This window comes from Rhinatrema bivittatum, chromosome 3, assembly GCF_901001135.1.
Source record: "Rhinatrema bivittatum chromosome 3, aRhiBiv1.1, whole genome shotgun sequence".
NCBI lineage: Eukaryota > Metazoa > Chordata > Amphibia > Gymnophiona > Rhinatrematidae > Rhinatrema > Rhinatrema bivittatum.
Window position 1 is genome coordinate 225,755,627 of NC_042617.1, and position 22,455 is coordinate 225,778,081.

Genomic DNA, 22,455 nt, shown 5'->3' on the forward strand with positions numbered 1-22,455 from the left:
TAGGGGGATCACTATTCTTCCAATGAGACGCTATAATACAATGAGAAACTATTAGTATTTGTTGCACTAACAGCCATTTAGATCTGCAGCTAGTTAATGGGACACTGAGCAGCGCCTGTCAGGTAATAACGAAAGGTCCTGCTTGAATATTTGTTGCATAATTTTTGAGAAAATCTCCCAGAATTGCTGTATCTTTGGGCACCCCCACCACATGTGGAAGAATGTCCCTATTTTGCCACAACCCCTCCAACAGTCAGCAGAGTGACTTATTTTTGCTTTCCATAATTTAAATGGGGTGCAATACCACCGCAGTAAAACCTTATAACTGTTTTCTGTAAGGGAGGCTGAAATGGAACTGCGTTTTGTATTGATAAAAATGAGGTCCCAGGTGTCCTTATCTAATGTCTTCCCTAAATCTTTCTCCCAGGCTACCACAAATGATGGTGTAGTGGTATTGTCTGTGTTAAGGAAGTCGTATATTTTGGAAATGACCTTTTTTCACCTTGTCTGCCTGTGCATACCAATTTTCTAATTGTGTCACCCCTAGAGATAAATCCTACGCAATGATACTGGTTTGTAAGAAGTGACTTGTTTGTGTATATGGGAATACATCTCTATCCATTAAATGGTGTCATTCTTTAACGGGCGGATTTTAAAAGCCCTGCTCGCGTAAATCCGCCCGGATTTACGTGAGCAGGGCCTTGCGCGCCGGGGCACCTATTTTCCATAGGCTGCCGGCGCGCGCAGAACCCCGGGAAGCGCGTAGGTCCTGGGGTTTTTGGAAGGGGGTGTGTCGGGGGCGGGGCCGAACGACGCGGCATTTTGGGGGCGGGATGTGGCGTTCCGGGGACGGGCCGGGGGTGTGGTTTCGGGCCGGGGCGTTCCGGGGGCGTGGCCGCGCCCTCCGGACCGCCCCCGGGTCGGGTCTCGGCGCGCCAGCAACCCGCTGGCGCGCGTGGATTTACATCTCCCTCTGGGAGGCGTAAATCCATGGATAAAGGTAGGGGGGGGTTTAGATAGGGCCGGGGGGGTGGGTTAGGTAGAGGAAGGGAGGGGAAGGTGAGGGGAGGGCGAAAGAGAGTTCCCTCCGAGGCCGCTCCGATTTCGGAGCGGCCTCGGAGGGAACGGAGGCAGGCTGCGCGGCTCGGCGCGCGCCGGCTGCCCAAAATCGGCAGCCTTGCGCGCGCCGATCCAGGATTTTAGAGGATACGCGCGGCTATGCGCGTATCTTATAAAATCCAGCGTACTTTTGTTTGCGCCTGCTGCGCAAACAAAAGTACGCGATCGCGCAGTTTTTAAAAATCTACCCCTAAGAGTCTGGAAAGGAATAATACCACCCATCTCCCATACCTTTCCAAAGGTTTGAATATTACTCTCCTTCCAGTGTGCAAAGTTAGAAGAATCCCATCCTGGGGGGAAAGACTTATTATGTAATAATGAGGAACTTAGGAATACTTTCTTGTGCCAACCAATTTTGGTTTCCATTGCTTCCATACTTGCATTGTTGTAGATAAAGAAGGTGATTCAACACCGTCCACCAACCACAAGTCCCTTGGCTGCCAGGTAGTGGCCCACAGCGGCATAGAACCCATCATTGCCTGTTCAATATCCGTCCATCTTTTCCGTTCGATCATTTTATTACAGTCAGCAATAGCTCTACGTTGGGCAGCAGCGTAATATCGACCCACATGGCAGACACTCAATCCTCCACATATTTTATTCCTATATAGAGTTGATCTCGCCACTCTTGGTGGCTCTTCGTTTCCAGATGAAGGCAAATATCTTTTTCTGCCAGCATTTAAGCATTGAAGTGGAGACATAGATAGGGAGAGTTTGAAATAAATAAAGAAACTTTGGTATCACTGACATTTTAATGGCTGCAATTCGACCCAGCCGTGACAACTGGTGCCTAGTCCAGCTATCAAGATCTGCAAATATTTTTTAGGTAAGAGGCATGTAATTTAAGTGGAAGAGGTCCTCTATCTTGTTACTTATTAGTACCCCCAAATATTCTATTCAATGAGGAGCCCTTTAAAGGGAAACTTGGATTTTAGAATTTGAGCCTGATCGTCCGGTACAGATATATTCAAGATCTCTGACTTTTCTAAATTGGACTACTTTTCTTTTTATTGGAACCTCTCTGTTGGTATGCCCTAACTCTACTGCCTCTTTAGTATCTTTTCAAGATACCTCTCTGAACCATGTGCTGCTGAGTGACTGTCAGCTTTTCCCTTTGTTTTAGTTTAAAAACTGCTCTATCTCCTTTTTAAAGATTAGCACCAGGATCTCTGTTCCAGCCTGGTTAAGGTGGAGCCCATCATTTCAGAAAAGACTCCCACCTTCCCCAAAGGGAACACACATAAACCAAAATTTTTTTCCTACTTTTTGGCTTTCTTTTTATAAGAAACACACACAGTAAAGAACATATTTCAATAATTTACCTCTCACCAAAACTTTTTAAGTTCTAAAATTTCCCAAAGCAATACTTACCGATTCTCCTCAGCTACCAGCAAGATGATCCTCTCCGCTCAGTACAAAACCTTTAGATATAACCCCTAAAACTCTACCCCATTCCTGTTATGAATCAGCGCTGCCCGCGGGTCCCCCCGTGAGCAGGCCACTTACCCTCGCAGCTGTTTTCGCCGACGCGGCAGGATGCCGCTGTCGGCCTGCCCACGCAGCCCGGAGGCCGCCTGCATCTCTCCTCCGCTCCGTGGTCGGAGCCACGGCCTTCTTCGGGGCTGGGAGTGCCCCTGACCTCATCTGCCTCTTCGCAGCATTCAGGCCACAGCCCCGGGCTTGAGTAGCGGCAGGAGCCATCCCCGGGGCCTCCTGCAGCGGCTGGAGCCGCTGCAGATGTCAGGGCCTGCTCCTCAGGCCCTGCCCCACGTCCTACGCACAGACGCTGTGCAGGCCACTGGCCATGGTCCTGCACAGCCCCTGTTTCCTGCTCTCTAGGCGTGCGGCCGCGTCTTCCTCTACAATTTAAAGGGCCAGACACAGGAAGTGTCTGGGCCCCACCTTGGGACTATTTCCTGTATCAGCCCTATAAAGGGCTGTTCCATCAGTTCTCCAGGGCCTTGCATCATCGTCGAGTCTTTGCTCTGGAGGCTCCGGCCTGCCACAGTCCATGTAAGGTCTTCTCTTCGTGGAGCTCCTCGTCGTGTTCATTGTTCCATGTTCAAGTCTTCGTGCCTGAGGTCCATGTCCAGGTGTCTTCATTCTCCTACGTCCTGGTGTTCCTGCCTTCCGTGATGTTCCTTCCTTCGCCTCACTTTCAACGCTCTCGAGCCTTCTGGTCCGGTAGGCCGGGGGTCCCTCAGATGCAGTACTCCTGGGTGGACTAGCCTGCCAGTGGACGGTCGTCCTGTGCTCCTGAGCCGTCTAGTCCTGATGTGTATTCCTGTGCTGTCCTGCTCCAATCGAGGTCCGTGACCAGTCTGCAAGGGCTGTGTAGGGCGCGTAACAGACAGGGTGGTCCGCGACTCAGTCCCGCGGGTGGCCTGAGTAGGGCGTCCTGAGAGACAGTGCCAATGTCCATGCCTCGTGTTGCCTTTGTGGATGTCAAGAGTCTCGTCTGGATGCCGTCCGCATCGATCCCAAGTGTCTACGTCATGGATGCCGTTGCATCAGACTTGTGTCCTCGCCATGGATGCTGTTGCATCAACCCCTAGTCTTCGTGCCTCGTGATGCCGTCGCATCAGTCATGTGTCTTTGTCCCTGGATGCCGTTGCATCAGTCATGTGTCTTCATCTGGATGCCGTCGCATCAATCCACAGTCATGTCTTCATGTCAAGGCCCATCTGCCCTCAACCTCAGGCCAGGCCTGCTGCTCCATGCTGCTCGCAGCTGGTCCGAAAGGGCCCGGAATGGTCGGAGGATCATTCACCTTCCAACATCCTCTGATGTTTGGCCATGGGACCTTGCCGGCCTGGCGGAGGGTAGACCGTCAGCCATGCGGGGCCACCGTCAACCCCTGGCTTGGCCTAGAAGGTCTGGGTCAGGCTGAGGCCCATGGGCACACTAAACCACCGATGTATAACAGAATGCAAGGCCTTTCGAGGCCGAACACAACAATTCTTCCCCAAACCTTACCTTTGACGCCTAATCCCTCCATATTACCCTTGTCAGATTGGTCCCATGGAAATAATAACACCTCCCTCCCAGTTTGGAAGTATATCTGTCCATAACAGCTTACCAATTTGGGAAAAGTGTGTTTAATGAGATTGTATTTGAATTTTGTGACTTTGGGTTGCTGGAGTGCACTGTTCTATAGTATACTGTTTTGGGATTTTGTTTTCCTGCCACCATTTCACAGTGAAATTTGTATTTTTTGATCAGGACCAGAGTGAAAAGTGTTTCTTTGGTATGACTGGGACAGTGTGTAGAGGAGCCCCAGAATGAACAAAACTCTAAGGGCCTTGAAAAGAACATTTTTTTCCCTCTTTTTATGGGCACCCCAAGAAGTCATGGGCCTTGGGTGGTCTGTGTCCACCCCCATGCCCAAGAGCTGATTGGGATGGGGGCTACACAGGGATGCAGTTCATTTGAAATGAAACAAACCAAAAATAGCTATATTCAGTTCATATTCCAAATTTGTTTCATACTTAGTAGTTAGGTTGTTGCAATGGTAGACATTTTGATCCAATCTTTTTCCTGGACATTCACTATTAAACGGTGTTTGTTGCTATGATATCCCTATTAGCTATTTTTCCAATCCCACTTTTGCAATAAAAGCAAGATTTAATAAAATAGGTCGTAGTGGCTTCTGTTCTTTGGAATCAGAACACTCAACTTAATTGCCCATGGATATTCAGATGTCACATAGCAGCAAATTATGTCTCCGGGGGAGGTTATGATGATATCCTTAAAATTAATCATTGCTGTATATACTGTGACACCAAGGGCATCACAAACCTGCTAATGGTGGTGTTTTCTCTCTGACAGTTTTGATACTAGTTCTTGTACTGGAGGCATTAATGTTCATCGGTTAATAAAAGGTTAACTGTAAAAGTAGGTTGACATAGTAAATGACAGAAGATAAAGACCAAAAAAGCATATCTAGTCTGCCCAGCAGTGATATATACACATCTTCCCAAAGTAGATCAATTTTACACATAGAACCCACTCCCAGTCCCATTGTGTCCCCTTTAGGGTTGCAATTGTTGCTCTATGCAGGTTACTCCATGCCTTCCAGGAAACATAATATAGCCATACCACTGCTGCCTCAGGCTGCAACTATTAAAGTTGTTGATGCCAGCAAGCCTTTCATTTCCTTCACTATGAAATACTAAAAATCCTTCTTTTTTTGTAATTCTTTATTTATTTGGTTTTATCAATTTTACAAGAAAACCTTGCATTTCAAGTAACATCGCAATACTAACTCAAAAAATCATCCAAACAGGCAAAGAAATTGCTTCATAATCCACATTATGGGGAGAAAAAGATAAGAAAAAATTTAAGGAAATTACTAGTAATCTCTGATTTCCTAGCGTGTAGCCAGATGGACTCAGAACAAGTGGGTATAGTGTGCTCGTGCTAGCAGTTGGAGACGGATCTGACGTCAGCACGGGTACATATACCCCCACAGGAAGTGAAGCAACTCAGTAATTTCCGTCTCCAAAGCAGTTTGGAGTTCCTGCACGCTCGCTGAGCGTGTTTTCCAAATCTACTTTCTACTTACAAATTTCTCAGAAGACGAGCCCCGCACTCCTGCGGTGATACCCTCGGGTCCCTCCCCCAGTTGAGTTTCCCGGGGTGATTTCCGCGATCCCCCGGAGGTCTATGCCTCGGTCCGGTGGCCGAATCGCGGCAGGGATCTAGCCCCCGAGCGAGGAGGGCTCGGGTCGGGCTGAGAGGCGCCTCGGTCCCGGCGTGGACTTAGCCCCGAGGAGTTCGGCGGCTTAGAGGCAGCGGGTGCATTTCCTCAAGCGCGGCGGTGAAGGTACTTCCCCTCTCCCCCCGCCAACGGAGACCGCCCGGGTTACAGCCGGGAAGCACCGAGGATCAGGTAAGGCGTACATCTCTTACTTTTTGGTCTCTGAGGTATGAGGATCGGCGGCGTGGCCTGCATGTGGCACGCCGTGGAGGTCGCCATTTTGCCTGCCTTGTTCAGGTATTGAGCGCCCATGATAGGCGCCTGTGGAGGGGCGCACAACGCAGCATATATATATATTGCTAAGCGTATGTTCATATTATTGAGCGCATATTGTATATTGAGCGCATATTATTAAGCGCATATTGTATATTATTGAGCGTATATTGCTGACCGCATATTATTGAGCGCATATTGTATATTATTGAGCGCGTATTCCTGACCGCATATTATTGGGCGCATATTGTATATTATCGAGCGCATATTGTATATTGAGCGCATATTATTGAGCGCATATTGTATATTATTGAGCATATATTGCTGACCGCATATTACTGAGTGCATATTGTATATTATTGAGCGCATATTGCTGACCGCATATTATTGAGTGCATATTGTATATTATTGAGCGCATATTGTATATTATTGAGCGCATATTGCTGACCGCATATTATTGGACGCATATTGTATATTGAGCGCATATTATTGAGCGCATATTGTATATTATTGAGCGCATATTGGGGCGGATTTTCAGAGCCCTGCTCGCGTAAATCTGCCCAAAACCGGGCGGATTTACGCGAGCAGGGCCCTGCGCGCCGGGAAGCCTATTTTACATAGGCCTCCCGGCGCGCGCAGAGCCCCGGGACTCACGTAAGTCCCGGGGTTCTCGGAGGGGGGCGTGTCGGGGGGCGGGCCCGGTCGTCGCGGCGGTTCGGGGGCGTGTCGGCAGCATTTTGGGGGCGGGTACGGGGGCGTGGCTACGGCCCGGGGGCGTGGCCGCGCCCTCCGTACCCGCCCCCAGGTCGCGGCACGGCGCTCAGGAGTCCCGCTCGCGCGCGGGGATTTACGCCTCCCTCTGGGAGGCGTAAATCCCCCGACAAAGGTAGGATGGGGGTTTAGACAGGGCCGGGCGGGTGGGTTAGGTAGGGGAAGGGAGGGGAAGGTGAGGGGAGGGCAAAGGAAAGTTCCCTTCTAGGCCGCTCCGATTTCGGAGCGGCCTAGGAGGGAACGGGGGTAGGCTGCGCGGCTCGGCGCGCGCAGGCTATACGAAATCGATAGCCTTGCGCGCGCCGATCCAGGATTTTAGCCGATACGCGCGACTACGCGCGTATCTACTAAAATCCAGCGTACTTTTGTTTGCGCCTGGAGCGCAAACAAAAGTAGGCTATTCGCGCTCGTCTGAAAATCTACCCCATTGTATATTGAGCGCATATTATTGAGCGCATATTGTATATTGAGCGCATCTTATTGTTGAGCGCATATTGCTGATATTGGCAGCATAAGCACCGGCGCTCAGCACTCGCAAGCCGCGAAGGAACATTTCAACGCCCCGGCGTCCTCAGAGGCGGCATCTCCTGCTTCCGGCGTGAAAGCTCTCGGCCTCTGCTCAGCGTGCCAGCTTAGAGCCACGCAGAGCGACGAGCCAGACTCCCTTTGTGCCCAATGTGAGGAGGCCGTGGGAGCCTCAGGCCAGGACCCGTCTCAACCGAGATTTACCGACAGTTCCCCAGGGGCCACCTCGGATCTAGCGGGGCGTCCTGAACAGCCAGGAATTCCGGGGGACTTGGTACCCCGACGGCTAGAAACCGCTTCCATTTCCTGGGTGGACTTATTTAAGGGGATCCATGCCTTTGTTCAGATGCAGTCAGCCTCCCGTCCAGGCCCAGCTGTCGCTTCAGCTGACCCTGCTCCTGGACCTTCTCGCCCTTATCACAGGCACCCGCCTCCGGACAGTCCGGCTCATGCGGACCCTGATGTCTCGGAGGACGAGTCCGAACCCCCTGAGGAGGGGGAACTTCCCTCGGGGATAGAGCCATACCGAACTATAAGGCAGTTCTTTCCCAAGGAAGATCTCTCTGACCTGGTTTCTCAATGCCTGACGGAGTTGGCGATTCCAGGCCCCAGTACTTCGGAGGCATCTACGCAGAACCCCCTTTTGGAGGGTCTTCGTCCCACAGCCCGCCATTTTCCCTTCCTGCAAGCGGCGCAACAGCTGATCGATCTGGAGTGGAATGCGCCGGAGGCCTTATTCAAAGGGGGTCGAGCCCTGTCCGGCATTTACCCCCTGGACCCGGCAATCAAGGATATGCTGGTGTGCCCTCAGGTGGACGCCTTGGTTAGCGCTGTGGTCAAGCGCACTACCATTCCAGTGGAGGGGGGGGCGGCCCTCAAGGACGCTCATGACCGACGCCTGGACGCCATCCTGAAACACACCTTTGAGGTAGCAGCTCTGTCTTTGCGAATCGCAACCTGCTGCACCGTGGTAACGCGTTCCTGTTTGTCACAGGTCAGGAACAATGCTCCGGCAGCTGACATGGAGTCAGCTCTCTCGTTCCTTACGGATGCCGCCTCCGACCTAGTCCGTACGACAGCCAAGGGGATCTCATCCTCAGTAGCAGCCAGGAGGCAGCTCTGGATACGAAACTGGTCAGCCGACGCCCCTTCTAAGACACGTCTCACTAGAATGCCGTTCAAGGGGTCTCTTCTGTTTGGCAGCAACCTAGATAAACTGGCCAGCACATGGGGTGCCTCTCCAGTACCTCGATTACCGGAAGACAGGTCCAAGAGGAACCAGCGCACCTTTCCGAGGCCCTCCAGAGGTAGAAGCTCCCAACGCTTCACTCCCTATAGGAGTCGCTACCAGGCACCTCGTCCTCAGGCCAGGAACCAGTCCTTTCGGACCAAGCAGCACAAGAGGGGAGCCGGCTCGGGTTCGGGTCCCGGCCGCACCCCCCAATGAGAATCAGTCGATCCATCCGGGGGTCGAAGCCATAGGGGGCAGGTTAACCCTCTTCTACCCCAGGTGGGTCGAGATTACGTCGGACCAGTGGGTCCTTGCCATCATCCGAGAGGGGTATTATCTGGACTTCCATCACATCCCTCTGTCAGGTTCGTGGAATCTCCGTGTCCAATCCACAAGAAAGCAGCATTGGAAGCTACCCTGGCGAGGCTCCTGTCCTTGAACGCCATAATCCCAGTACCTGCATGGGAAATGGATTCTGGGCACTATTCCATTTATTTCATGGTACCCAAGAAAGAGGGCACTTTCCGGCCCGTATTGGACCTCAAGTCAGTCAACCAATACTTAAGGGTCCCGAGGTTTCGCATGGAAACTCTGCGCTCAGTCAAGACCGCAGTACAGCCAGGGGAATTCCTCATGGCCTTAGACTTATCAGAAGCCTACCTGCATATCCCAATCCATCAGGATCATCAGCGCTACCTACGCTTCAAGGTTCTGGGACAACACTTCCAATTCCGGGCTCTGCCCTTCGGGTTAGCCACGGCGCCGCGGACCTTCACCAAGGTTGTGAGGATGTATTTGCTGTGGTGGGGGTGGGTGGGAACCTTGGGTGACACCCCTCTGGTGATGGTTCTAAGGCAGTTTTTTATGGACAATGACATACGTCTTTTGCTGCTATTTTCATATGATCCCGGTGGCTCAGGCTGGGGAGCCCTGGGATTTTTTGCTAGTCGCAGCTATTCTGACATATTTTGGCGATGCTTTTTATGTAATTCACGACATGGCTATGGTAAAATGCACATCTCTTAACGTAGATGGCATACATTCCCCTATTAAGCGAAAGAAATTACTTATAGCTTTTAAACATATGGGGTCGCAGGTCGTGTTTCTTCAGGAGATCCACCTGTCGGCGAGTGAACATACAAAACTACAGAGAGAATGGGTGGGGCAGTGTTTTTTCTCCTCATACTCATCCCGTAAACGAGGGGTGGCTATACTAATTCATAAACAATTGCCTTTTCAATCGGAAAGAGTATGGCATGACCCCGAAGGCCGCTACGTCATTGTCCAAGGATTGTGTAACCAGATAAAAGTGGCCTTATGTAACATATATGCTCCTAATGTTTATCAGCATGAGTTCTTTACTCGTCTCCTGGGGATACTAGGTGAACTTACTGATTGTGCGTTGCTGGTGGGAGGGTCTTCAATATGGTAGCCAATAAACTTGATGACTGCAAACCTCCTAAATTCATAGAACCTAGTGATATCCATAAGGGTCCTAATTTTTTGTGCCAGGAATTGCACCTGCTGGACATATGGAGGGCATTGCATCCTGGAGAACAGGACTACACATTCTTTTCTCATCCTCATGGGTCTTATTCCCGCTTGGATTATTTTTTTATATCGGAATCCCTGTTCCCTAGGGCGACAACTGCCACCATAGGCACAATTGCCCTATCGGACCATGCGCCGGTATCTGTAACTGTATCACTTGGGCGTATCCCCAAAGCTCCCTTCTCTTGGCGCATGTCCCCGGGTTTGTTCTTAGATAAGGAGTTCTCCCGCTTTCTCATAGAATGTTGGGAGGAATATATGCTTTTCAATAATACTCCCGACATTACACCACGGGTTGTATGGGAAGTCGGAAAGGTAGTTATGAGGGGGCACATTATAGCCTATGTGGCTACCCAGAATAAGAAGCGTTATGCTGCGATTCTTAAGTTAACAGAGGAATTGAAGCAGGCGCAGCTCAGGCATATCCAAACAATGTCAGAGACTAGCAAACGTGAAGAAGACGAACTACGGGAAGCTCTGCTTGCGCTCCTATTCCAAAGAGCTTCCAAATCTATGAGATATTATAAATATCAGTTGTACTGCTATGGTAATCGGCCCAGTAAGCTGTTAGCCAGTTTGGTCAGAGCACGTGGCCCCAAATCTCTCATTAACAGTATCAAGGATAAAATGGGGACATGTCAGACAGCTCCCACAGCCATCGCAGCCCACTTCCTTGATTATTACAGTGGGCTTTATGGGGAAAGGGCTAGCCATCTTCCTTCGAGAGAAACTTTCTTTTCTAATTTTCCATGGCCAGAGTTCACTGAGGTGCAGCTCCTTTCGTTAAACATGCCTATAACCGATTCTGAAATCCATGCCATTATCCATGGCCTAAAACTGGGAAAGGCGGCTGGCCCGGATGGCCTTGGACCAGAATTTTTCAAGATTTTGAAATTTCCAATTTTGCCTGCGCTAAGGCCATATTACAATAGCCTAGTTCAGGTGACTTTGGTTAATCCCATGGAAAATCAATCCACTATAGTATTATTCCCCAAACCTGGAAAAGATTTCCAGGAAGTGGGGTCGTACCAGCCCATATCTCTAATCAATGGGGATTTAAAAATACTAGCAGCAGTATTGGCGACCAGATTGAATTCCTTATTGCCCTCCGTAATTCATGGAGACCAAACAGGCTTTATTAACGGCGCCAGGGAGTTAAAAATGTGAGGCGCTTGATTGGTCTTTTAAGTTTTCATCTAAGGACTGAGGTCCTGGTGCTAAGCCTGGATGCGGAAAAGGCCTTTGATTCCCTTTCGTGGGACTATTTGTTCCGGGCTCTACAAGCTTATGGTATATCGGGCTCCTTTCTTTCTTGGCTGCAAGCACTATATGCTAATCCCAGTGCCAGGTTACTTATTAATGGTACCTTGTCGGAGTCTTTCTCTATTCTCTGTGGGGTCCGTCAGCGATGTCCCCTGTCCCCCCTTTTGTTTGTACTAGCACTGGAGCCTCTGGCTATTAAGCTGAGCTTGGAGGATGGGTTCCAGGGCCTCCGCATTGGCCGTCATCAGATGAAATTAGCGATGTTCGCTGATGACATTTTGTTGTTTGTGGGGCAACCCCGGACTAGCATCCCTGTTATTAATCAATATTTTAATGTTTTTCAATCCATAACGGGCCTGACCATCAACTTTTCCAAATCGGAGGCGCTGGCCCTCGACCCTGGAGTGCAGCAGAATTGGTCGGGAGGGTTTCTGTTCACGTGGGCTCAGAATAAAATTAAATATCTCGCGAGATCCTAAACATCTCTATGCCCTGAACATAAAAAACACTCTGGTAGAATTGGATGCCCAACTCAAAGCTTGGCGCTCCCTACCTCTTTCCCTCTTTGGCAGAAGTGCTCTCCTTAAGATGGTGCTTATGCCCAAGCTACTTTATAAGCTACACATGTTGCCCTGTTGGTTCACTGGTAGAGACATACGGTGGTTGCAGTCCTCATTTCAAAACTTCCTCTGGGCAGGGAATAAAGCGAGATTACGTTATCAGGTGTTGATGCATCAGAGAGAGGAGGGGGGCCTCGGACTGCCGGATGTTCGGTTATATAATGCTGCCTGCCAACTCCGCTATGTAGGGAAGTGGCTTCTTGACAAATATGCATACTGTGAAGATGGGCTGGTTATTAGCATTGTCGCCCCCTGGCCCCCCTGTACCTAATGCAGGCCAGTACCAGGGCCTATCGAACCTTAACTATCCCTCGCAGCTTAGTGAAGCAATGTCGACAGGCTTGGCGCTGGCTACGGATCCGAGGAGGAGTGGCTGGCCTTCCTTCTCTCTTCATGCCCTTATTGGGTAATCCGGACTTTCCTCCAGGCCAAGCCAACCATTTTCTTTTTGACTCTTGGCTACAAAAAGGTCTGGCATTCATCTTTCATTTCTATGCCAATGACTCGCCGGTAGTGAATGATTTTGCATCTTTGGCCAGGGACTATGATTTGCCATCTAAACATTTCTATGCGTACTTACAGACACATCACTACCTCCAATCCTTTCGCTGGACAGAGGAGTCCTATCGCTGGGAGTCTGCTTTTACGCAACATTTTTTTGATGGGGCCCTAAAGTATAACACCATCAAAGGCTGGTGCGAGTTCGGCAGAACCTATCGCTCTGTACCTCATATGGCTTCCTTGGCCCGGTATTGGACTGTGGCGTGGGCTATAGATATCCCCACTAATTACTTGCTTTCATGTTTCAAGCTTATACTTAAAAGCCTACCAGACATATCTCTTCAAGAATTACAATTCAAGATTTTACACCATATCTTTTGCGATGATATTCGCCGCTGTCGCACGGGGAAATTGCACTCCCCCAAGTGTATTAAGTGTCATCAAGAGACGGGCACTTTGGCACACAGGTTGTTTCTCTGCCCTGTTCTGCGATCCTTTTGAACAAAAGTGCTGGCAGTAGTCGCTCAGTGTACTGGCTCCTCTATTGGCTGGACAGGCAAGTTACTTCTTTCTGGTTTACGAGGTGCTCTTCCCACTTGTAAGTTGTCCTTGGATAAATTCGGCCATACTGCAATATTGTTGGCATGTCGCACGATCCTGGCTGACTGGATAACACCAGACACGCCGCCCACCCTGCGGGCCTGGTTTGGACGACTCGCATCTGCAATGCAAATGGAACGGTTGGCTGCACTGAACAGCGAAAGAGAACAGGATTCGAACTATAAGTCTTGCTGGTCCACTTGCTATACACTACTGCCGTTGGAAATCCAATCTACTCTTCTTGTTACTGGATATCATCCTTCCTGGAATTGATTGGATTTCCCACGCCGCTTGGACTGCCCTGTACAATGGCGCTTGATCTGCAGTTACTGTGTACTACGGCGGGAACTGGACTTTAAAAGACGTTTGATATTTCCTTACTATGTCTGTCTATAGATGATGGTCATGGAGGGGTTGTCTCCCAGGGGTGGGGGGGGAGGGAGTTGTGTGTAGTGTGACGAATGTTTGTGGTTGTCTGTGGAGTGACTGGGTAGTGGGATATGGTTTGAGTTTGGTCTGTTTATTCTGGTCCGATGGACCTCAAATAGAGAGTACACCGGGTGTTGTTACAGTTGGCTTTGATACTTTGGGGGCTGTTCTTGTCGTGCAAAGCTGTATTAATCTCTGGCTCACATTGTACCTTCACTTCCCCCAAGTTATAGTTCTAGTTGTACCTGTGTTGCTCCTTAATAAAAATGATTTTGACAAAAAAAAAAGAAATACTTACTAATAAAACTAAAAGTCAACACATCCCAGTACGGAATGCTTGTTCATGAAAAAATGATTTAACAAGTTTTGTAAATCTCAATAGTGAGGGTTCTGTCTTCACTATATCAGTAAGAGAGTTCCAAATTATCGTCCTTTGCACATAAAATAAGCATTCTCTAAATTCATCTAACTTGATTTCCTTAAATGAGGGAATACAAAGCAAGTTTCGGGATTTGGACCGCAAACTTCTGACAGGCTGGTAAAGCTACAATGCCACATTAAAGGAAGGGGGCACTAACTACAAATTCCCTTAATTACGAAGATCACAATCTTAAACTTGATGTGCCAGATTTTAAGTAACCAATGAAACTTGGACAGGAGTCGTGGTCACAATGAGGAACCCAGAGATAATGCAAGCAGCAGCTTTTTGTACAATTGCATGGCACGAACAGTAGTGTTAGGTAATCCTAGGTAAAGTGAACTGCAGTAGTCAAATGAGAAGATAACCAGAGAGTGCATCACAATTTTTAAATCATCCTCATTTTAAAAAGAAGGCATTCTGCGTAAAAGTCAAAATTTGTAATACTCCCTTTAACCACTAGCAATTAGAAGCTTCATAGTCAATTTAGAGACCAAAATAACCCCCAGATTATGAGCCTTGGAAAGAATAGAGACAACATTGTTGTCTACAAGAACCTCATCAGATGGACATCTCACCATGTAAAGAACTATTTTTTTTTTCAAATTCAATAAAAGTTTATTCTACATCAACCAAGATAGTCTTTTTAAACAGGTAGAAACCCTACTGATGGCATCAGGAAAAGATCCCTGTTTGGGATAAAATCTGGATGTCATCTGCATTAGTTAACAAGTAGCACATTTTAAAACTATTCAGAAAAAATTCTTTTTCGTTCAACACACAATTAAGCTCTGGAATTTGTTGCCATAGTGCATTTAGTGTAGCTGGGTTTAAAAAAGATTTGGATAAGTTCTTGGAGGAGAAGTCCATTAAATGCTATTAATCAAGTTGATGTAGGGAATAGCCACTGCTATTACTGGCATCAGTAGCATGGGATCTACTTAGTGTTTGGTTACTTGCCAGGTGCTTGTAGCCTGGATTGGTCACTCTTGGAAACAGGATGCTGGGCTTGATGGACCCTTGGTCTAACCCAGTATAGCAGGGTTTCCCAAACCTATCCTATCCACAGCTAGTCAGGTTTTCAGGATATCCACAATGAATATACATGAGATAAATTTGCATATACTGAGATTCAACGGTATGCAAATTTATCTCATGCACATTCATTGTGGATATCCTGAAAACCCAACTGGCTGTCGGAACCCGAGGACAGGTTTGGGAAGCCCTGCAGTATAGTAATTTCTTATGTTCTTATCCAAATCAGCCATCACTTTATATATAGCGTAAAGTACAAATTAAAGAGCATGACTGATAGAGTTGAACCTTTTGGGGCAATGCTTTTATGGAAAAAAGAGAGAACTTGTGACCCTCAACCACAATTTCCTGGGTTCGATCTGTTAAAAAAGACTGGAGCCATTTCTATACCATATTACCAATTCCCATCTGATAAACTCTAGCCAGCAACAAGCTGTGATTGTTGGTATCAAAGTCAGCTGTTAGATCCAAGAATACTAAAAAGTACTCTTGACCTCGATCAAAACCCTTATGAAAAGTATCTACTAGAGATAAGAGCAAAGATTCAGTATTGTGAGTGAGTCTAAACCCATAGAGCCAGATTTTAGTAGCCTGATTTTATAACATCCGTACGCATATTATAAAATCCGGGGCCGGGGTGCACACTAGTGCGCCTTGCACGCGCCGAGCCCTAGGGGAGCCCCAATGGCTCTCCCCATTCCCTCGGAGGGAACTTTCCTTTGGCCCCCCCCCCCACCTTCTCCTCCCTTCCCCTCCATTCCCTGCCCCCCCCAGCCCTACCTAAATCCCCCCCTACCTTTATTTTATTAGTTGCGCCTGCCTGCCAACGACCGGCCCACGATCCTGGGCACAGCAGCAAATGGCCACTGTGCCTGGGGGCTCTGCCCCCGCCCCTTTTTTCGAACCCCGGGACATACACGCGTCCCGGGACTTTATGCGTGCCACCGGGCCTTCTGAAAATAGGCTCGGCGTGCATAACTCCCCCCCCATGCGCGTAAATCCGCCTAGATTTACGCGCGTAGGCTTTGAAAATCTTTCCCATATTGTTTAGGATTTAGAATCTTATGATTATTCACAAATGTTTCCAATTGAGACAAAACTACTCTTTCAAAAATTTTTTATAAAAAAAACAAATTTAAAATTGGTCTAAAATTACTAAGATCTTGAGCATTGCCATGAGATTGTTTTAAAATCAGCTTCACTGCCACTGTTTTTAGAACCTTAGGTACATGGCCCTCAGACAAAGAGTAGTTAACAAAAGTTGTGAGAAAATCTGCCCAATCATCTCTTAAAAGTTTTAGCGAAGCAGAGCATTCAGACGTAGGACAATAATTAGTTTTCATATTGCCAACAACTTCCAGAACCTCTTTTCTGGAGACCTCTTGAAATGTATTTCATAACAGTGATACATCACTATCATTAACTAAACTGCATGAAAAAATAGATCAATTTGCTCAACTTCTAACGTCAATTTTCTAATTTCTTGAAGAAAAGCTGGAGTAGAAGTCAAAGAATTTACAAATTAAAACAACTTTTTTGCGCGATTTGCAGCTGCCTGTATTTTGGAGGAGAAAAACAATAGTTTTTTCAAATCAACTTTCTGCCTATAATGTTCCAATTCCAGAAGATAATTTTCTCTGTTACTCTCATTGGAGATTTTTCTCCATTTCTGCTCCAAACATCTTAATTGTTGTTTATCAGTCACTAACTCCTTATTAAACCAAGGGGCTCTTTATCCTCAATTGACACTGTTTCTAACTGGCGCTATGAATTCTAATGCATTTTTCAATGTAACCTCCCATTTGACAACTGCTTGCTCAGTAGAATTTACCTGACCATTGTCTAGTTCAGGAATCCAAACCTTTTACAAGTCAATTTCAAAGAAGGAACACGTTAGTGAAGTCTTTACAAAATGCAACATCCGGGAAGATAGGGCTCGCCTTGAAACAATTAGAGAGACTAAAAATGATCCAACCATGGTACTTGCGAATAAGAACAGTGAACATCACTAAACCAAATGGATTGTTTTTTAATAAATTTTAAATCTAAAAAGTGATCCTGTTTATGGGTGCACTGATTAACCATTTGTTGCCATCCATTTGCAATCCATGGCAATCCATTTGCAAATTAAAATCCCCCATTACCAGCAATTCTTTCATTTTCATGTCCAAAGAAGACAATTCTGAAATCAGTGAAGGGGGAGAAGTTAACAAATTAGGAGGGGCATAAACTAGACAAACTCCCTAATCCTCATTGGATACCAATAAAATTTCAAGTTGATCCATATTCAAAGTGCTACTACTAAGGGTAGTAATTTTCGCACCAAGCATGTTTCCACCATGCACCCTTTTATTCATTTCCTTCCTCTAGTCTTTAGGGACCCACAGTGTTTATCCCATGCCCCTTTGAATTCTTTCACTGTTTTTATCTTCATCACCTTCTCCAGAAGGGCATTCCAAGCATCCACCAACCTCTCCATGAAGAAATATTTCCGATGTTGGTTCTGAGACAACCCCCTGGAGTTTCATTTCATGAGCCCTAGTTCTACTGTTTCCATTCCAATGGAAAAGGTTCAAAGTTTGTGCATTATTCAAATCTTTTAGGTATATGAAGGTCTGTATAATATTTCCCCTGCACCTCTTCTCTTTCAAGGTATACATATTTAGGTCCTTCAGCTTCTCCTTATAAGTCATTTGATGGAGACCCCGCACCATTTTGGTCGCCCTTCTCTGGACCGCCTCCATCCTGTCTCTATCCTTTTTGACATACGGTTTCCAGAATTGAACACAGTACTCTAGGTGAGGCCTCATCATGAACCTGTAAAAGGGGATTATCCCCTCCTTTTTCATAGTGGTTAGTCCTCTATGCAGCCCAGAATTCTTCTGGCTTTAGCTATCGCCTTGGCATATTGCCTCGCTGTCTTCAGATTTCCAGACACTATCACCCCAAGGTCTCTTTCTAGGTCCATGCACATTAGTCTTTCACCCCCCATCACATACAGCTCACCCCAGATGCATGAATTTGCACTTCTTGGCATTGAATCCCAACTGCCAAATCTTTGACCACTCTTCAAGCTTCTTAAATCACATTTCATTCTCTCTACTCCTTCTGTCCACTCTGTTGCAGATCTTAGTATCATCCACACATAAACAAACTTTACCTTCTATCCCTTCAGCAATGTCACTCAGAAAAATATTGAACTGAACTGGTCCCAACACCAATCCTTATGACACTCCACTTAACAGAGTTCTCTCTTCAGAGTAGGTTCCATTTACCATTATAGACTAACTTCTATAAATCAGCCAGCTTGTAATCCATGCCACCACCTTGGCATTCACTCCCAAGCTTATATTTTGTTTATAATCTTATAATTATAACCAGTTCCTCTCTAACATCAGCTAACTTCTTTATTAGTGTAGAAAACTGCAAACAGATGGTACAAGCTCTATGTTTCCAGATAATCTGCATTTGGAGTAGAGATCCACAATTATTGCACTGAATAAGAGTTGTCATATGAATTTGCTTCTGTGGAACATATTGCAACTGTTAAATGAACTTTTATTTCCAATGTGTTTTCTTCATGGTATTTTAATATTATTTTGTGTTTCAGCCATCTGAGATAGAGGTGGAGTCAGAGGTCCATCTGTATGGTCACACAGCAGAGATAACCAGTTTGTTTGTTTGTAAACCATACAGTATAATAATCAGCGTAAGCAAAGATGGAAGCTGCATTATATGGGATTTAAACAGGTACAGTGATAAATTAAAATAAAAAAATCAATATATATTTTCTTCTTTACCTGTTATAAATGACTGTGTTTTTGCTTATTGCAATCCGTTTCAGTAGCAAACTTTATCTGATATAGACATATAAAGGTAAATTTTAAAAGCCCAGCATGCACATCAATTAGGGGATGCACACACAAGTCGGGCTAGCGTGCACCGAGCGGATTTTAAAGCCAGCCAGATACTTGCATATCTCCTGCAGCATGCACATCTCAAAAGTTTTCACAAAGAGGTGAGAAATACGCATTTCTTTGCGCGTAAATATGCGCTTGGGCATGCGCCCAGATCCCCTGCCTATAAATTTATTTCTGCTATAGTGGAGATATAAGTTATGAAATAAAGAAAACTAGGCAGATCTGGAGAGTTTTAAGGGTTGGGACTAACTGGGGGGAATGAAGGCTATTAAAACTATGGGAGTTTGAAGGACCTATCCCTTAACTGGATGAACTGGGGACGAACTGGTTTAATTGGCAATTGCATCAGCATGCAGCACTTTTAAAATCCCCCAGCTTACGAGGTAGAAGCAGGATTTGTGTGCACATGTGCACGTGGCCAGGCTATTTTATAACATGCACATATATGTTATAAAATGTCTGCATATCTTGGTGAGGACCACCATTTGCAACCACGTACCGGTTTGAAACATTGGGAGGGATCTGCAGACCTGAATTGACACTACTTGTTGTATCTGTGGACCCTTGGCCTGAGGCAAGATTGGCTCTACCTGCAGGGAGGAGCCTTGCAGGTGAAAATGAAGGTGAACAAGCTGAAGATGAAGAAGCAACATACACTACCTTGGTAGTTGGATCTGGTGCTGAGGCAGTGAGGGAGAGACAGAGAGGGCCCTTTATAGGGCTGAGTTTGTAGGGTCATCAGTATGCGCCTTGCGGTTTTTCCCACTGTGGGCCCATTAAATAAGCAGACGTCGGGCATGTGCATTCCTAAGGAGGAGCGCAGCTGATTAGGGCTACAGCATCCTGTTCAGTGGCGTGTTGGTGGCACCTGGCCATGACAAGAAGCAGAGTGGCTGGTCCAGCCATGGAGGTAAGAGTGTTGGGGCACAGGAGCAGCCTGCCGACCTCAAACACAACACTACCTATCTGATAGGCCTGGAACCATGGGTTCTGTGTGTGCACCGCCCATTGCCTCAGACTCTGCATACCCCCAAAAAGCCAACCCTGATAATGGGAGTTCTGGGGAAACATTTGTCCTGAAGGGGTAATAGAAGGCTCAGCTGGGTCCAGGTCACCTCCAAATGAGAATCTGAGAAGAGGTTGAAGGAAGCCACACAGGAGCAGGAGGGCAGCCTATCTAGTTCCCTCAGAAGAATGGCATTCACACCCAGGGGACAGAGTCTATACTCCAACAGGGAGAAAGACGTGGTCTCTTGATATCAGAACCCGCATAATTAGCTGGAGAGCTACCAAGTGGGACTGAGAGACACTTTCACCACCCCACCACACAGCCCTCTTCCTGCCTCCACTGTCACTGAAGCGCCTACACCCATGCATATCCCTCTCCCTGGCCTGCCTACAGCAGAAGCACATGACCAAGCTCTACCTCTGCCCTGGGAACCCCACTTCCTGTCTTACCCAGAAGGTGTAGGAGTCAGCACATACCTTGTCTCCTCAGCAGAAATGTGTGAACCCATAGCCACATGGGCCTTGGCCCTCTACCAACAGGACAAGCGCCAGACTGGGGTCATGGAATTGGACTCACAGGACATAGTTGCCTTGTATCCTGGTCCCTGCTTCTAACTGATAATGAGAGCAGAGCCTTAACAAAGCTGGCTACTGCCCCACTGTCAGCTAGATAGCCCATTGGTCTATTCATTATTTATTTATTCATATACTTATATGCCACACTGTCCTATGTCATAGACGGCTTACAGATTTAAAACATTCATTAAAATCACAAATATAAGTTAACTTGTACCAACAAATGACAAACCTATATTTTTCTTTTGAATGGATCCTTAAAGGCTAGAGAATGGAAATGAAGAAAAGAGTGCATGGGGGTAACTTGCTGGTGTGGCGGTTACTACCCTTAACCAGTAAGCCTTTATACTGTTGATGCAACTCCATTATTGCTCTCTGCTTTAACAGCAGGGGGAAAAGAGGAAAAGGGTAATTAGATTCAGACAGCAGCCAACAAGGACATTAAATTTAACGGTCTGGGAAAACAAGCATGGGGGTAACTTGCTGACGTGGCTTTTACTACCCTTAACCAATAAGCCTGATACTTTTGATGCAACTCCAACATTGCTCTCTGCTTCAATGGCAAGGCATAACGGGGAATTGGACTCAGATAGCAACCAACAAGGGCCCTGACTTTGACAGTTTGGGAAACTAAGTATAGGGGTGACCTGAATGGTGTGGCAGATGCTACCATAAGCTTGCTGGGCAGACTGGATGGACCATTTGGTCCTTTTCTGGCATAATTTCTATGCTTCTATATAAAACAGATCAAGCATCAAGCATTGTACTTCATCTAATAGAATGCCTGTCTAAATAGATGAGCTTTCAGTTGCTTCCTGAATGTTGCAGAATTTTCCAATTTTCTCAATGAAAAGTGGCAATTAGTTCCACATTCGTGGCCCAGCTACAGGCAGTAGTTTATTGCGGTTTTTCATTGTTTTGTGACTTGGAATGTTCAACAGGCATTGGCTTTCATATCTTATACTCCATGTTGGTCGATAAAATTTTAAGAGAGTACTAATTCATAATGATACTGTATCATTCATGGCATTGTGCAGCATGCATAAAATTTTATAGTAGATATGCTATTTAATGGGTAGCCAATGCAGAGCACAGAGGATTGGAGTAATGTGCTCAAATCTATTAGACCCAGTAAGTATTCTTGTAGCTGAATTCTGAATCATTTGTAGGGATTTTATAACATAATACAGGAATCCTAAATAGAGCGGATTGCAGTAGTCAATGTATGTGATCACCAGAACCTGTAGCATTGTCCAGAAATCTGTGGATGAAGTCACTTGATGTGGTGATCTTGGGAAGACATCGTTCTCAGAGCTCTGGATGCCATCCCCCACGATTGCATGAAATTAATTACCACACACTGTTCAAACTGGCTGAAAACAGATCGCTTTATGCAAAATCACTGGGAAGTATGCCCATTAAGATGGCAACAAAAGTCAAAGAAAAATCAAATGTGATTGATAACAAAATGGCTGCCGCTCATGAAAATATGATCGCACCTGCCTTTCTAGCGGAGTAGTGGCTGAACTGACAACAGCAGTGGTAAATGTTTTCAATGACAAGCTAAGCTCAATATCTGAGCAAATAGCAGATTTAAAGTTTAGTATTTCAGAGTTCGGCCCAAGAATAGATAACATTGAAGGGAGAATATAATGTAAACCGGTGTGATATCTCGATTGAGATCGAATGTCGGTATATAAAAATAATAAATAAATAAATAAAATAAATAATATCAGTAATGGAGGATGAGGTGGTGGCATAAGAGGGATGAATTGCTACACTCAAGAAACAAATTAGTTCACAAGAGGAGAAAATAGATGATTTGGAAAATCTTGTGTGAAGAAATAATGTGCAAATTATAGGTTTACCTGAGGGTATTGAAGAATGCAGTTTTCAGAGTTTTCTGGAGAAATGAT

General features: G+C 46.5%; 1 protein-coding gene across 1 annotated transcript in view; it reads left to right on the forward strand.

Annotated features, from left to right (window-relative positions):
* Positions 1-22,455, forward strand: part of LOC115087279 (lysosomal-trafficking regulator-like) — a 1,534,685-nt gene that overhangs the window by 1,422,232 nt on the left and 89,998 nt on the right. Inside the window, 1 exon segment of the mRNA XM_029594260.1 lies at positions 18,646-18,785. Within this exon segment, the coding sequence (XP_029450120.1) occupies positions 18,646-18,785 (140 nt within the window).